The 17,559-nt window shown below is 34.3% G+C and overlaps 2 protein-coding genes across 4 annotated transcripts; both read right to left on the reverse strand.

The window, feature by feature from the left end:
• Window positions 1–1,575: 1,575 nt before the first annotated feature.
• LOC116716796 (membrane cofactor protein-like) lies at window positions 1,576–9,498 on the reverse strand. Its single transcript, XM_032557643.1, has 9 exons — window positions 9,416–9,498; window positions 8,772–8,871; window positions 8,497–8,685; window positions 7,663–7,762; window positions 7,511–7,584; window positions 7,252–7,431; window positions 5,253–5,432; window positions 4,679–4,717; window positions 1,576–2,929 (listed from the first exon to the last, which is right to left on the reverse strand). The coding sequence occupies exons 1-9, from the start codon at window positions 9,425–9,427 to the stop codon at window positions 2,889–2,891; spliced, it is 915 nt and encodes a 304-aa protein (XP_032413534.1). The 5' UTR covers window positions 9,428–9,498; the 3' UTR covers window positions 1,576–2,888.
• A 1,063-nt stretch (window positions 9,499–10,561) lies between these two features.
• Window positions 10,562–17,359, reverse strand: LOC116716852 (C4b-binding protein alpha chain-like). 3 transcript variants are annotated; one of them, XM_032557791.1, is made up of 9 exons: window positions 16,965–17,359; window positions 16,600–16,681; window positions 16,326–16,514; window positions 16,014–16,113; window positions 14,489–14,562; window positions 14,234–14,413; window positions 13,954–14,133; window positions 13,532–13,573; window positions 11,413–11,701 (listed from the first exon to the last, which is right to left on the reverse strand). In XM_032557791.1, exons 2-9 carry the CDS (start codon window positions 16,649–16,651, stop codon window positions 11,604–11,606), a joined length of 915 nt encoding a protein of 304 aa, XP_032413682.1. In that variant the 5' UTR covers window positions 16,652–16,681; window positions 16,965–17,359; the 3' UTR covers window positions 11,413–11,603. The 3 variants fall into 3 exon arrangements, with proteins under 3 accessions (XP_032413691.1, XP_032413682.1, XP_032413673.1); XM_032557800.1 differs by lacking the exon at window positions 11,413–11,701 and adding an exon at window positions 10,562–11,391 and having other exon boundaries at window positions 16,600–17,359; XM_032557782.1 differs by having other exon boundaries at window positions 16,600–17,359.
• Between the last annotated feature and the right edge of the window lie 200 nt (window positions 17,360–17,559).

Consider the following 17,559-nt stretch of genomic DNA (forward strand, 5'->3'; position numbering starts at 1 on the left):
TGTGGCACTATGAGTCTTTCAAAAACCTAAGGAAATATGTTTGAAATGATCTTCAAAAGTAGCTAAAGTAGGTTAAAGTTCACAGTGGAAGGCATGCCTCAACATTGCTCTGTTGATATTTGGAAAGCTACCTTTGTTCTAAGCTTGTTTACTTGTTCTTGAAACACTATACTGTACAGATGAACGGTCAATGTAACCACACTCATAAATCCCATTCCAGCAGTAGAAATTGTTAATTCAGAAGAACCGTACAATACTTCTTAATGTTATCTGTAAATGGTAAAAGAGGTAGCTAGTTTGCTAGATAAATTATTTTTTAGTTTGTCTCTCACATGCAATTTACAATTTTGTAACATGACAAAAATATAAATTTGTGCTCTATATAAAATTGTTGGTGGTTTATTTTAATCTTGCAAAAAAGCCTAACATGACTTCTAACAAGTGAAGACAAATTGAAGGTTTGTAGCCAACATCACTGAAACATGAAACTCTCTCTTTCTCAAATGAGTCTTTCATGTTGGCATCATCTATGTTGAGGTTTAGGACAGTTGCTGTATTTAAAAAATAATGGAAGAACTTCCAGGTACTACAGCCTCTGTTTGAACTCTCCTTGAGCAGTCCAAGCAAGTCTAAGTCTGCTAAGAAGAAAGAGGGCAAAGACACTCAAAGGATCTGAGACAGTAATCAAATGAAAACAATATATTTATGGGGAAGCAAATAGTAAATTACAAGAATATTTAATCAACTGGGATGATTTGATATAAAGAGGATTTAATGGAGTTGTTGAACAATAACTCCCCAAATCTAGTGGAACATAAAGTCTAGCCATTGTGACATTTACAGTTGAGCCCTACTTTTTGTACTAATACAAAATATCCTAAATTTTGTTTTACATGTAAGTTACTATCAACACGGTTTTTAAAAAATGTTTGTAAAATCATTTCCAACTGCGTATAGCAGTTTTTAAATATTTTCTCCTGAATAAAATAAAGTTCTGTAATCAGTGAATAAGATACACTTAAGAAATTTAGAAACCATGGTGATAACGCTAATATACATAAGAAAAAGTATAGATCTAAGAACCAATCCTTGAGGTACTCCACAACTGATATTGTGCAAAGCAGATATTAACTTCTACAAACTGTTCTCTGTCCTTTAGGTAACTTCTAACCCACTCTTGTGCCAATTGTCTGATTCCATATTTGTACAATAGCTTCTTCCCTTTTATAAATACAACTAACATTTTCAGGGTGCTTTCTGTATTTACCCAGGTTATCTTTCACAAAATATTTTTTGATGATCTGAAACACTGAAAGAAATTATCCAAACATATCAAAAAATATATCTTTCAGGGACAAATACATTTCACAGCACCATAAACATTCCCATTTTAAAACAAAGCAAAGACTACCGAATATGAAACTATCATAGAATTGCATTGATATCTAATTAAATTGTAATAGTATGATTTTAAATTAAGCCATTTCATGGGGGAGTTTTAGTTTTAAATTCTCCCCATATTCTACGAGTGTTCTTAAATACACAATAAACCATCAAAGATGTAACACTCATAAATGAAGTATGTAAACGGATTTATTGCTTTGTTCATTTTCCAAACAGAAAAATTCATAACAAGATATGAGCAAGCCCCAGTCAATATATACAATACCAAGCAATAAGTACAACTGGATTTCTTTTTTATTTAATACATTTCCTTAAATAGGAAAGGGAAATGCAGGTTTCATTTGTCTGCTCAAAATACAGCAAAAAACTTTTTTTAAAATATATTTCAAAAATAAAAGGCAGAACCAGTGCAATATTTAGAGTGGTTTTCAAACATACCTGTGTGATCCAGGTTAATTCCAGTGTTTAGATGGTTGAGATATTACTCTTTAACTCCTTGATATTAAATATTTTTAAAGGGGCAGTATTGTGTATTTTTCAGGTACATAGAGCCATTTAATATCTCATTCAAGGAACTATGTAACCTTCAGTTCTTGTAAAAAATATGGCATATATCACATGACTTAAAATAAATTTGACTTTGCAGCTTTATGCCAGGAGAGATTAATGGATTTCATAAACATGCATGAAAGAATAAAAGCAACACTCCAGGTACGCTTTTGATGAGGGAATTACATTATAGAATGACATAAAGTTAAAAAATGTTGGTTTTACATGATACTGTCCCCTTATAAAAATGCAGCAATAAATAAAACCTGAATTACCATAATTTGACATTCTATGCAATATGTAGTTCTATCCAGTAATATAATGCTACGATTGGCTAAGAAATGAATTAACATAAAGAATATTTAAGAACATACATTACAAAAAAACAATACTTAATATCTTTTCATTCAGGCACATCAAGGATGGCATTTATATTTGTTCAGGCACTATGGATTATCCAGCAATTCATTCTGTTTTCTTCAGTCTGGACCTTTAAGACTGACTGGTTGATCAGCTATTAGAAACACAAAACTCATTCATGACATGATTCATTTCATATTAATGAAAATATTTCTGTAACAAATAAAACCTTATGAGCAGCAATCTTACTATGTGAAGCTACAAACTAAAATAATACATAAACTAGACTCTTAGAATAGCAACTTGCTATATATATATATATAAATTTAAAACATCTTTCAAACATCTTAATTGCACATGCTTAGGACAACTTGTAAATCTGACTACCAAGGCCATGCTTGATGCTGAACTGCTTATATCTAGAATGAATCAAACAGGGACAGAGCTTAATCTACTTCTGTCCCAGGATGCCGCTTTGAATCAAGTTCCCAAAAAATGACAAAGACTGCACAGCACATGAAGGGCAGGTACATCCCTGATCAGTCAGAAGAAGACCTCCACTCGAGATGAAACGCTTACATCCAGTAATTTTGAACCAACATGACTGTGATGCTTACTGTGAAAAAAGAAAACAAACAAGACTCTTTAAACAACTTTTAGACAACTAGTAAGGCAATGTTTAAACTCGTAAAACAGCCATTTTCAACAGGAATAATGAGGAAGAGGGAAAAAAAAAACATCAAGCAGCATGAACAACAACTTTTATAAATGCATCTACTGGAAGTATTTTTATTTTAAGATTCATTTCAAAGGGGATCTGTTATGCAAAATTTACATTTTGCATATTTTATACTTTCATTTGGGTCTCAACTGTTTCTAAAAGCAGCCCCCAAAAAACCCAAAATGAACCAAGTTAATTATTTTTGATGTCTGGAAAATGAGTCGTTTCAAAACCCTGATGATTGTTGAGTCACAACTGATGGGCAGTGGACCGTTACCTAGCAACCCAAGCGGAGCACAAGCACATTTGGTGAGCTGTAAAATGGCTGTTGGAAAGGACAAGTGTTTTGTTGTTGACTTGCCACTCAGAAACAACTTGCTACATTCTTGTTGGTTAGGAAGGATGCTCTTCTGCTTTTCAAAGTACTGTTGTATAATTTCTCATCTGTTTGCAGTCATTTTCACGTGCGAGTGTAAATATTGAGTCAGGGGGACATGGATGGAAGCAACTTATTTGTATTCAGAGTGACAACATGCCCTAAAGCAGCTCATTATCCCTGGAGCTGTAAATAGGCAGAACAGAGGAGAAGAATGATTTTCCGTAAAAAAATATATGAACATGTTTTTTATAGCACGTAGCCCATAGACCTATCCTAAGCTGTTCAAGGAAGCATAGTAGGTCACCTTGATGGTCTTTCTGTTCTTATTGGTCAACAAGAGTTTTTGTTCCTGAAATTCTTCCACTGATACCATTTAACAACATTTAAGGCATTCCATAGAAGTCAGCACCTGACATGTGCCAGGACAATTTGCTCTAGAAAAGGAGCCAAAAAGGCTTTGCTGCACATCCTGCACCAGGGACCCCTAGTTAGACTATGTACCAATGCTGATATTAAATACATTAATCATTAAAGTCTAAACATATCAAATGACCTGAAGTTTGAACTCTCTGAAGCTAAAGATGTGGCCAAAGCAACACACGCCAACAAATGCTTCAATGCACCACTAAATACATCCTTCTTTTACTAACAGCTGATCACTAAAAGCACAAATCCCAAAAGCAAATTCAACCCAGGCATTCTAAAAATGATAATAAGCATTAAAGTCACAGCTTCATTTTCAGTCGTTTGATAGCAAGAAATTGTTGATAATTTTAGAAGAAGCTCGTCTTCACAGCCAGTCTAGTTTGTCATCAATATCTAACATCTTTGTCCAAACAGGAAACAAAGGACTTCCGCCAAACACAAACATAGAAAAGTTGTCTAAAACTTATCTTAAAACATTCAACCTTGGTGTGGGAAAAGTCTGAACTCATGCGTATGTGAAAGGAAACCTTAAGCTGTGGTTTTCTTAATGCAGAAAACCTGATAAGCAGACTTGTGAAAGGCTACGGCAGCTTAAACAGAGGCGTGTCTTTATCATCACATTACTGAATTGTCTGAAATGGTTGATTATAAAACATGTTTTAAAATTCATAATTTCTGCTCTGCAGTCTGTTTATTAAAAAAAAGTTTTGTTTTTACATCTAGGCTAATTAAAAGTAGGTGGAGATTGTTAATTTGAATACATTGTAAACAAAGAACAGAAATGTAGGTATTTACTTAGCAAATTAATAATCATTATCTTAGATGAAATTGACACTCACCAAGTCCACCCAGTAATCCTCCCACAACATTTCCATTGCCTGTAAAATAAAATATAATAAATAAATAAAATTGAAATGATGGGAATGGATAATGGGATTATTTTTCACAAAGTAGTTCTGTCATTACAAAAAGCTATAACAAAAGTAAATCGTATAAAAATATATACAATATTTAACAAGAACTAAAAAATTTACAAGTCTATATACTGCTCCAACATTATGTACACAAGATTTCTATATATAGTGATAAGAATAATAACAATCATACATTTTATTTGGAGGCGCCTTTCAAAGCATTCAAGATCACCAAACAAAAAATACAGAAGAAACACTATAAAACTGTAACAGTTTATTGCTTATAAATCTGTATGTGTATGAAAGATGGCCATTCTATAGTTTCTATGATTTCAGACAAGTACAATTATAGAAAAAATAGATGCTAATTATGGAAGAAGTGAGATTTAAAGTTGTAATATTACATGTACTCCATTATCATTTTACGTAAAGCTATGAAGAGATTACTGATTATTCAGAGTTACCTAATCAATGGTGATAATTGTTACTGATGACTTACTGATGCATTCTGGAATTCTAGGATACCACTGGCTACTTATGTTGCAGGTCAGGGTATTTTGTCCGATCATTTTGTACCCAGGTTTGCAGTTATATATCACAGTAGCCTTGTGCCTATGTGGAGGCCGAGAACCGTCAATATATTCTGCATTTGGAATCACAGGATCCTTACACTCAACCCCTGAAAGCAAAAAATGGAAAATGTTATACAACATACACAACTGTGCAATAGTTTTGTCAGGAATGAAAAAAATGTATAAACCAATTATAGCAAACATGTGCTAATGATTATCCATTTTTACATATACAGTGCTGTCAAAAATTCATTGGTTGGTTTAACTTTTTTCACACTGAAATGCTCCATGACAACAACTCCAAACATACTGCCAATGCCATTAACGATTACCTTCAGGTCAGAGAAAACAGTATGGCATAAAAGTGTCTTGATTTCAACATCATTGAGTCAGATGGGATAACATAAAGAGAGAAAATGATTTTAAGAGGACTACATTCACAGACAATCTGTGGGTTGGTTCACCAAGATTTATTAGCCAAGTTCCTTCCGAATCTGTGTGCAAGTGTACATTTAAAAGGAAAGGGTGGCCATACCAAATGTCAATTTTATTTAGAATTTTCTTTTGTTCGTTGTATTTTAACACTTCAGTTTTCGAAAGCATCAATTATTTCTGTCAATTTTCCACATTTGCCAGAAACATTTGCACAGTACTGACAGATACAACTGAAAAGGCTATAAGAAACAGGTAACTTTTATTATCTCACATTAAATTAGACTAAACTTTCCTTGATCTAGGTCAGTCAGGTTCAATTACAACCTTTAAGTTAAATGGATGTCCTTTAAGGGAACACCTCAAACACACTGCTTCCTGGTGAGACATCTTTGGGGAAAAATTTTTTAAAAATTATTCAAAATTGCATACAAAGAAGCAGAGCCCTCCATACATCTGGGTCTTAACGGGGTCCAACTTCCAGATGCCTGAAGGTGCCACTCATTGGTTCAAAGAATTAAATGGAGCAGAAACACCCATTAGGGAAGGAAATAGGTTCTGTGATCCAGAGATGAACATGTTTTTGTGCAAAAAGAAATCAATCCCAGAACAAGCGCTAACGACCTTACAAAGAGAAAGAAGCCAGTACTCCAAAGGCAACATAAAGAGCAAGATTACAGTTTGTAATTGCACTCAGAGAAGAACACTTTAATTTGGGAGAAATAATCTGTCTTTAACCATGATGGTTAAACAATGGTATGACAATGGTTACATTTGAAAAATAAAAAAAGGAAGTTTTCAACTCTAACAACACCATCCCAACTGTGGAGTACAAAGGTGACAATATCACTTATGTGTGTTTTGTTGCAGGTGGGACTGGTGCACTTCACAGAATAAAACACATCATGAGGAAACAACATGGAAATATTGATGCCACTTTTCAAGACATCAGCCAAGAAGTTAAACCTTGGTCACAAATGCGTCTTCCAATTTTTCACCTTGTGAACCAAAATAGTTAAGGAAATAGGGGAAAAATACTGTCAAACCTTTGGAATGGCCATCACAATATGGACCAATAAAAAACTGCTCTAAAAAAAGTATGTAAGCAAAATGGATTACAAACCTGACCCAGTTAAACCAGTTTTGTCAGGAAAGATGGGCCCAAATTGAAGCAAACTATTGTGAGAGGCTTGTAGAAAAATACCCAAAATGTTTCACCAAAGTAATATAGTTAAAAGCAAAAATCTAAATACTAAATTCAGCATAAATGTATATGAATTTTAATAAAGTAAAAAGAAAAAAGTTTTAATATTTAGCAAAAATAAAGGTAAATAATAAATAATTTGGTAATCCTAAGTCCCCTAAAACAGGAATGGTTCAGTCAGATTTAACATCATAGTGTGAGAAAAAAATTGTTACCTGTCTTTATATACAATGCATACAGAAAATTTCAAGTGATGATGAACGTTTAGATGACAAGATTAAAATACTTACAGACGCATGACGGAGGAGAAGGTTTGAACTTTTCATTTTCCTCACAGATTAATTGTCGTGATCCATTGAGTGTATAACCTTTGTTGCAGGAATACTCGACGACGTCTCTGTATGCATAATCTTCCTTTAGTGGCACGAATGTACCATTTGCAATACTACTTGGCTGAAGACACTTAACAACTAGAAAACAAATTTCCTATTAGACAAAAAAACACAACTTACATTTCTAATAAGATCAGTAAGAACAAATGTCACCAACCTTCACATGTAGGCAACCTGTCCGACCATCCTTGGATTTTACATGTGATTTCACTTTTACCAACTAATATATGACTAATAAAAAAAACAAACAATAGAATAAGATGAACATTTCATTCAACTCTGAACACAAGCTATTTTTCTTCTACTAACCCTATGTTACAAGTGATCAACGCTTTATCCCCAAACTGCACTCCTTCAGGGTAGGAAACTTGTCCATTAGTCACTTCACCAAGAGATCCACAGCTCTTCCCTGGAATAGAAAGACACAAGCATTACATTTGTCTTTTATAAACTACAAGACAATTTAATGAATATCTTAAAACAGTCATTAATTATCTGATGATTAAAAGATGTTGCACTTTGGTAGCACAAGTCTGTTGTCTGTTAAGCATTTAAGAACCCCACATCCAGTTGAAATTAAAACTGAAATTGTCTAGAGACCAAACATTAAATAAAATAGCACTTGTCAACAAATGTACATTTGGTCTGTAAATGAAAAACCAAAATACAAATTTTAAATGCATAGTGTGATGTGGAATATTAAATATAAAACTGTTGATTTATTAACAGTCAATGTAAAACCAGTGATAATACTAGATTGTTGTCTTAAAGAAAATAAGGAAGTAGGGAAAAACAGTCTGGAAAATCAAACATTTGTTCTACACTCAATTTTCTTTTTCTTCATACTTTTCAAGAATGCAGATGAACTCACTATAAAATAATCCTGTGTAAACTTAACAATTTTAGATAAATTTGATTCTTAAACAGTCCTTTAAATAACCAACAAAATTTTTTTTGAATAAAATACCAACTTCAGCATCATTAACAAGGAGTGTATGCACATAATTCCTTGCTATCCTTACACTGGGGAGATTTTGAGTACTTGTGACGCTCCCTCACACAGTAGCACCCTGGGCAGTGAGCCATATTGCAAAAAATGCTACTGAAAGTACATTAAGAACTTAGCTAAGAAAGCATATTCACTCTCGCAAGTCAGCTGAACAGGACTCCAAATCCCTTTATTGCACTTGATGCTTCCAGAACCTCCTGCGGATGTGTAGCCAACATCACAGACGAAGACCACAGTGGACCCATCCTCAAATGTGTCTTTAAGGATGTACTCGTCCTTTAGATGCATGTTCTGCCGTGAGGTAGGTTTGGAGCACTGCTGCCCTATAATAAAATAAATAAAACAATGGATGATTTAAACCTACGTACAGGAACAAGGTTTCCTGTTCTCTATGTGAACGCGAACACACCCTGAGCAGTGATGGCAAGGCAAAGGCTGCCAAGTAGAAAGAGTGCAGAAACACTCATGGTCAGGTTCCAGTACAGTAATCCAACGACAAAGAAACCTTTCTGGAAAAGAAGAATGCAAATATAGAAGGGAAATTAATTGTTAACTAGGATGGTGAGATAGAATGAGTCACCGCGAAAAGGTTTGTATATATAAAATATTAACTCAAAAGGAATGTAGCCTTTAAGTTCTCTTTAGCTTGGTCAACCCAGAAAAAACAACTGGAGGTATTTGTATTTTTATATATATATATATATATATATATATATATATATATATATCTTTTTTGTCAGAAATGTCAGTAGCTGTTCTTTAGATTTCATCACCATCAGGCTCAATACACAGCAGTTCATCATTCAGCGACAGCATTTTATCATTAAAAATATTAATTCAGAAACAAAAAGGACCGTCACTTTTTCAATAGGCTACGACTGTTTCTTCCTTTGTCAAAGCACAAGGCGTAACCCTTATAACCAGCTACATGTGTTAATCTAAGTTCATCTCAAATATTAGACTATATGCCGACGTTTACAACAAAGTCGATATTTTCAACAAGTTTAGTTCAACAAATAACCAAAGAGATTCCGTTAGATGAGAAAACAGTACCTTAGCTTTCATTCGACACAGCTGTTTGCTCAGCTTCTTCTTTGTGTTTGTTGGAAGATTACATTACCAGCTTTGTGTGCATACCGCCACCTACCGTAGAATATATCTATCTATCTATCTATCTATCTATCTATCTATCTATCTATCTATCTATCTATCTATCTATCTATCTATCTATCTATCTATCTATCTATCTATCTATCTATCTATCTATCTATCTATATATCTATATATATATATATATATATAGTTGCACATTTTCTGTCTGTCTATCACTGTTGCTTTAAAGCAAATGCATTTTTTTGCATTTGCTTTAAAGGTTAAAACAAATGCAATGTTTCTGAATATAGCCAGATCACGTAATTTAAAATTTCCTTGTAAGAAATCAGTAAGATCCAGCTTTAATTTCATATTTGTCAAACTAATATTTTATGTTCCTACACTTTCATACTGCAGAGAGAGTAACAGAATATGCGTAACAATTTAATTGTATCCACAAAAGCTGCATTTTATCTGTATCATGTTTTGGTGTGATAAATGATGCCATATTTTACCTTGTATATCAAAATCTGAGATGTGAAATTACTGTTTTTTCTCCTCTGCTTCTTCCAGCATCTCTGATTCACATATTTTTTTAATGAATCCTGTAAAAAGAAACTGTTATTTCATTTATTAGACAGACAAATCAATTCAAGGCAACTTGTTCATTAATCCCTTAAACTCAGAGAACTATGTGAGATGGAGAGACCCTTCCGTGCTGCACATAGTATAACTGACAATGGAGTGTGGTTTTATTAGCTATTGCTTTTAAGGTACAGCCTATAAGTCCATATTCTTATTACAGCGCCCTATCAAATCATGAAGTGTAATGATCATAGAGGTTTCCGCAACACCAACAGACAAATACTATATCAAAAGACGACTGTTATTGGTGGGGCTGTGATTCAGTTGGAAGTAATTGCCTTGTAATCAGAAGGTTGTGAGTTTGAATTCAGGTTCTACTCATGTCATGACACAGAACCCCAAGTGGCCTGACAACACTACATACTGGTGTAATGTGTCAGAATGTGCAGTTCAAGTTGGGTAAATATGACACGAGTAAAAGGGTTTTGAGGAGTTGTACAAGTAAAAAAAATTAAAAAACACTTAGGTTTCTTCTTAATTTATTGAAGAACTTCAAGTTTGGTTTGATTAAAAGTATATTAACTAATATGTCCTCAGATAATATTTGAAAAAGAGAGAAAAAAGTGCAAACATTTTTTAAAAATACATTCACAAAATTCCTTTGAGATGACAGTCAACACCAGGGTTCAAATACTCAAAACAGTAAGTAGATACAATTACCGAGATAAACAACGGAAAGGTTTTAAACTGATTTTCTTTCATTCTGTATATAACTTGGTTGATTAAATTAAATATTATGCATATTCTTAGTGCAAACATTCAACAAGTGGTAAATCAAGGCATTTCATTTGAAAACTAAAAATAATTTACAACATATGACTTTTTCCCTTCAGGTATATGAAACATGGCCACAGGTAAGGCACTATGAGTGTTTTAACAGTCTAATGTTTCCTTCAGTGTAAACCTTCAACACTAACAGCTTAATAAACTATAATAAATAACACATTAAAAAAGATTTTAAATACATAAATTTCACTTAAAACAATCTGAGTACAAAGACCAAGCTTTTCTCTGCTGTAGTGCTGGCATATAGAAACAATGTAGAGAGTGATAATGAATGTCTTTACAGCATATCGTTACAGGATATTTTTAACTCTAAAAATCATGAAAGTTACTTGAAGCATAAAAGAGAGATTGAGGTTGAAGCGTTCATGTTCTAGTGGTAAACTTCCACTGAATTCCAGCATATGAAAGGCAGATTCCCTTAGAAATTGCTCACAGGTCATGTTGTTCTTCTTAGGGCAACATTTTTTATATCCAGTAGTTTTGAAGCAACAGGATTGGGATGGTTACTATTGAAAAAAAGAGAACAAATAAAAATAATTAAACAAGTTGTGATGTGAAAAACAAATGTGTCCTACACTTTTTAAAACCTGTAAACACAGTAGTTTAAAGTGAATTAGGGAGCAGAGATAAAAAAGAATAAAAGTCTATTAAGCTGACACAAAATTAAAACCACCAACAAGAACAACTTAAAGAAATCAAGTTGTTACAGCTGTTCATGTCAAATTATGCCCACATCTTGGCCTTTCTTTATCATTTGGGAAAATATCTCTACGAATATGGAAGGTTTTTGCACCTGCACCATCAGTCTCAGCCTTGCTATAAAGAAGGAAAGTATAGAAGTATTTTGGTCAAGAGTGTGAGAGTGTCAGTGCTCTGCACACATATCTCAACTCCTGGTAGAAACTACCACTGCTTCTACCAGGCTGTTTTCCACTCCACCCCAGATTAAAGCCACATCCACTTGGAAACGATTTTAGGTGTATTTGTAGAAGTTTGCGTTTTATGCTGTGCATCCACACAGATTCAATTTCCTGGGAGACCAGAAACAAACATTTCTGAAGCTGAGTTACAGAGTGGATACATTTCAGCGTAATTTATTAGTAATCATGTGATACCACAAATGAAGTGCAGCATTTAGAAGAAACTGTTCAGTACAGCCAGTTAGTTGTCACAACCTAACCCTTTTTATAGGGTTAGTTTGTAACTTCCTGCAATTCGAGCCACACCACAAGCCTCAACTTCCTCCCTTCAAAAGTAGTTTGCTGTTGGAATGCTTTCATAAAACAGAACACTCATTCTTGACTAAATGTGCCTTGTCTTTCTAATAACTTGGAGCGACTTACATCGCGATTACAGAAGAGTCCGACTGCCCTGTCCTACCAGATCTGTGTCACACTGAAATGACCATTGTGGCTTTAGAAACTACAGCTGACATCTTTTACCAAAAGTTAACACAGACTTGTCTTACAAAACTTTGTGAAATAGTTGCAAAGTCCATTTCCCTTTTTAGGATACAACAGTTTGTAGCTGGGGTACACAGGCTAATGTGATATGAACACACACCTTTTAGCCATCTAACTGTACTAAATATATGGGAAATTTCAGAATACAAGAAATATAAGGAAGTTACCACAAAATAACTATTACAGTGTACACATTTTAAAAAGACTTGGAGAACACAATAACGGATTCTTCTCAGCAGATTTTTGTTGTATGACTGAAATACTTTCGAGCGTTTTCAGCTTAGACAGCTTTGATCAACTCAGAGAAACCAACATGTTCTTATAGGAGAGTTCTTCTTACTGAAATCAATATGACAAAGCTGAGGCTTTGATAGAAATAATTTGTTAAAAATCTTATACAAAAAGCCTTCAGAACAGTGTTTCACAGAAATGTCAAACATAAAAAATCCCTATCCAGACAACAAACATGAACTCCTCATAGGTTAATAAAAAAAACTTTTTACTTGATTTTTCTAGATGCTGATGAAAACACTCCCACTATTTTTACTGAGAAACATGTAGTGCTATTTAAATGTTTGACTGTTTCCTTAAAGATAGCTTAGTAATTAATACATAAGACTGGTACAACGGCACAGTGTCACAGCCATCCACTACCAGTTAGCTTAATGATAACTATGATGAATTTGCACACAATCATGATACAATATTTTCATTTTGCAACACCTATTTATTAGTGAGTGAATGTTGCAGTAAATGAGCTGTGAAATATTTGGGTGAACCCAAATATTGTGTTGGTGCACTGAAAAAGTCAGACAAAAATATGACTGGTTGATTCGCTCCAAACCAGTAGATGGAAACATTCCCATTCATTGTTTTTCGTTTTTTTTAACGAGATTTTAAAAGTTCATCAAAAATTTGCATGGGAACTGGATGTAACATAGCTTGTGATGTCTTCACAGAACATTCTGTCTGACCAGTGAAAGAACCATGAATTAACTTTGTGGCCATATCACTAAACTATCTTGTGAAATGTGAACTGGCAGTAGTCCAAAGAGAGATAATCGTTTTTTAAATTAATTAAGTGCTGTATCTGGTATGTTATTCATGCTGTTCTTCTGAGGCCATATATTTGCAGGTAGGGAACAGAAAGATTATCTGCATAAAGTCATAAAACAAAACTCACCTAGTGCACCAGTAAGTAATCCCACAAGAGCATTCCCATTGCCTGAAAAGAAAGACAAAGCAAACTGATGAGAATGAAAAGAGAAAAACAAATTACAGTAAAGAATAGTGAAGAACATTTCTTACCAGAAGCTAATTTGATACAATGTGAGAAATAAACATTGAAGATTAGCTTCTTTCTATGTAGCCAAATTTTTCTGCACTACATATCTAGCTATATAAAGCAGGAAAATGTGATGTGTTCCACAGATTTTTCTGATTTCCTATTAGATGTATTTGTTTCATGACAAATTATCAAAAATAATAAAAATCTGCAAAAATGTGGCTTATAACTGCCAAACTGTGAAAACTTCAGAATACACGTCATTTATATCAAGACAGTGGACAATGAATTACACTTGATTATTTTAATTGATAACTTACTGGTGCATTTTGGAAGACCAGGTGACCACTTGCTATCTATGTTACAAGTCACTGTAGGATTTCCAATCATTGTGTATTCAGGTTTACATTTAAATGTCACTGAAGCCCTATATTTGTGCGGAGGTCGAGAGCCAGATTCCCAAAATCCATTTATAATCACAGGATCTTTACATTCAACTCCTGAAAGTGAAAAACAGTATTTTTTATTACAATTAGAATCACATTAATGAAACTTTTAGTTATACTTTTAAAGTTGAGGGAATTAAAAAAAAATACTTACGGACACAGGTTGGGGCAGCAGAGGAGAATTTCCCATTTTCAGAACAAAATAAGTCCCTGGTTCCACGAAGTTCAAGGTCTTTGTCGCAGGAGTACCGCACAACTTCTGCATAACCATAAAAATCCTTCTTTGGACTGAATCTCCCATTTACAATTTCAGCTGGAGTGACACATTTCACCTCTACAAAACAAAAATAATATTAATCAGACTTTGAGCACATTTCAGCTAATATGAGTGAACACAAAGATCACTGACCATCACATGTTGGCACTCTCCCCATCCATCCCTGGACCTCACATCTGAGTACCGATTGCCCAACTAGCATGTAACTAGTAAAGGAAAAAGAAAAGGTAAATACATTTAATCTAGCAAGTGCATTTATCAACGACGACAGGCAAGTAAACCTAGATTGAACAGGCATTTAATTTCAATCTAGGTTGAAATTATTCACCTTTTAAAATCCCACATCATCAGAAATACAACAATTGATTCATTATAGTGTTTTTACTCAACAAAACCGTGAAGAAATACGAAAGCGGTATAAAACAACACAGAGTGAGACACATATTCACACACAAAACTAACAACCATGTGTACAAAGACCAAAGGGCAATTTGGTCCAATCTGTTTCTGGATTTCCCGCAATCCAGAAACAGTCATGTTTCTGGATTGCGGGAAGAAGTTGGAGAAAATGCTGAAAAAATCCCAGGCTGGAATCCCAAGTCCTGGGATTCTGTCCAATGGTTCATACCGGCTAGAATCCCAGGACTTTTTTTATTGCGAGGGAACAGTGCTAACCACAGCCCAAGAAGATGAACAGTATTTTTAAATAGTACAGGCTATTTATCTACTACACAGACTAGAGTCTTACAAACACTTATCTAAAAATAAATATTACAAATTATTAATCAGGCTAATTTATCAAACTAGTTTCAATGAGTACATAATATTGATTGAATTCAATCTTATTTCAAAACAGAGGAATTGCAAAAGATCTGACAGTGGAAAAATTGTTTCAACAAAAAACAACAACTGTAGTTGACGCTTAATGGCAATTTGTCATAGCAATTTTCTTCCTAATACACAGTAAACATAAAGAAAACAACAAATTGATGCTTTTTTCAGCGACATAATGGTTTGTTCGAAAGTTCTTAAAAAAGGAAGTGTGGGCAAAGTGTTTCTACACATTTTTCATGAATGGACAAAAAGTAGCAAAAACGGGTGGATGGACTGATCCCCTGATCCTGTTCCACCCTTTTCAGAGTTATCCTGTTACTATAGGAACCCAGTAAAAAATGGATCAGAACCAAAAACAACAAATTCTACAAGAAAGTTGCTTGGAGAGACATAACCTTAGAATAACTTTTGGATAGCAATGGTGAGTGCAGCAGTTATTCAAAGTATACATTTTAAGATACCAACACAAACCCTATGTGAAGCCCAGTCATTGTGGTTTGCTACACAGCACCAAATCTACAAGAAAATGTGCAGAAATGCAAATAATATAGGAACGGCATTAAATTCCACCAAGTTCAGATCTTCACCTGACTGTAAAGCTGAATTAGCACTTTAACAGATCCATGTTTAAATGACTGTTTGACAATGTAAATTAACTAAAATAACACTGTGAGGCAAGAGTGGGGGAAAATTTACATGGTTACATAAAGACTAATAAGATCAAAAGTAAGATGATCACTCCCAATTTATTGCGACTAGATGTGGCTTGACACTCTGATAAATTAGAACATAAAACCTTACAAGTTGCCATTGTGCGACTTACCCTGATCTACAAGTGACCACAGCTGTATCACCAAACTCAGTCCCATCTTTATATTCAATATCACCTTTATTGACATCTGGAAGAGCGCCACAGTTCCTCCCTGGAACAACACAATAACCTGGAATTACACTCATCCAGAATAAATACATGTACATTTCAAATAGAATGATTTTTATAACTGTAAAACACTTTACAACAGAGTTACAGTTTGTTAGTAGCATTTTAAAGAAACTAACATTTTTAACTGGAAGTGCAACAACGCTACAACTGTAATTGCAGAAGTATAAGGAGCAATTAGTAGACAATATTCACTCTCGCATTTCAGCTGCAGAGTGCTCCATGCGCCAGCTGAGCATGTGATCCGTGGAGACCCTCCAGCAGATGTGTAGCCGGGAGCACAGCTAAAAGAGACACTGGACCCATCTTCAAATGTGCTCTTTGTAATGTACTCATCCTTCAAATGCATGTGTGATCCTCCAGTGGGTTTGGAACATTGCTGAGCTAGAAAACATTTTCCCCAAAGTTCAATACATTTAGTTGAGAAGTCAGAACTGAATGCATAGTTATTACTTTAGTTTGAACTCACCTAGACAAGTGATGACAAGGCCAAAACTACTCAGCAGAAAGAGGACATTCATGATAACGTTCAGAAACACTACAGCTCTTTTCTGGAAAAGAAAAACGTAAACCATGACGTACCTACATTTGTTAAACCAAAACCATGCAAATCTAAAGAGACTTTGTGCTGAACTACATTTTCCATGTGTCCACTTGAATGATGTTATTCGTAGTTAAACGTTTAGATTCAGGTTCAGTTAGATATGTAAAAAGAAGCTACCGTTACATCGACAACCGCTACAAATTTGTAAGTAGAGTTATCCAAGTCATACTTATAGAAGAAAGGCGTTAGAAAGCTAATTGTGTGAAGAAATATATTATTTTGTCTGTTACCTTTTTGCCTCCTTATCTTTTAGATAAGTGTGCCTCTTGGAATTTTACCGCCCACCGGAAACACGTCATCATCTACGCAGCAGGAGGAATTGTTTTGGGGTGTTTTTTTACGAAAACAACCAGACTCTTCAAATTATTAAAATTTTAACTTATTTCACTGGTTACACTAAAAATAAACGTATGGATTGTATTGATTCCTTACAGTCTGAGTAGTTCAATAATTGATTTCTGTAAATTCTGATGTTTATAGCTACATTAGCCCCAAATTGAGTTTCTCAGAAAATGTTTTTAGACAAGACAAAGGAAAGACTCTTAGTACGTGTCGCCAACACGACAAAAAGGAAGAGCTTAAATTCTTGTCTACTGACAATCTTGATTGGGACATCCTCCTGTCAAAGATCTTTTACCAGAATTATTTGATTAGAGAATACACTAATCTCATGTGCTCTCTAGACTTTGCACAAGACCAATCTATCTGCACTTAGATGTTTTCACATCCCTTTTCATGAAGAACCAAGCAATTGATAGCCAGTCCGAAAGGGATGGGGCTAATCTATTGGGTTAATAGTTGAAACTTGGAATAGCATTTATTTGT

This window comes from Xiphophorus hellerii, chromosome 1 (genome assembly GCF_003331165.1).
Source record: "Xiphophorus hellerii strain 12219 chromosome 1, Xiphophorus_hellerii-4.1, whole genome shotgun sequence".
Classification (NCBI taxonomy): Eukaryota; Metazoa; Chordata; class Actinopteri; order Cyprinodontiformes; family Poeciliidae; genus Xiphophorus; species Xiphophorus hellerii.

Bases quoted from the DNA above. Each gene is read 5' to 3' on its own strand.
- LOC116716796 (XM_032557643.1), bottom strand. The intron at 7,585-7,662 runs GTTAGTAGAAGA...TTTTTTTATTAG, and splicing joins TTGATCACTTGTAACATAGG to TCATATATTAGTTGGTAAAA. The intron at 7,432-7,510 runs GTTGGTGACATT...TTTGTTTTCTAG, and splicing joins CAGGTTGCCTACATGTGAAG to TTGTTAAGTGTCTTCAGCCA.
- LOC116716852 (XM_032557782.1), bottom strand. From the start codon at position 16,705: ATGGTTTACGTTTTTCTTTTCCAGAAAAGAGCTGTAGTGTTTCTGAAC. The intron at 16,515-16,599 runs GTGAGTTCAAAC...AATGTTTTCTAG, and splicing joins CCTTGTCATCACTTGTCTAG to CTCAGCAATGTTCCAAACCC. The intron at 16,114-16,325 runs GTGAATATTGTC...GTGTTGTTCCAG, and splicing joins TCTGCAGCTGAAATGCGAGA to GGAGGAACTGTGGCGCTCTT.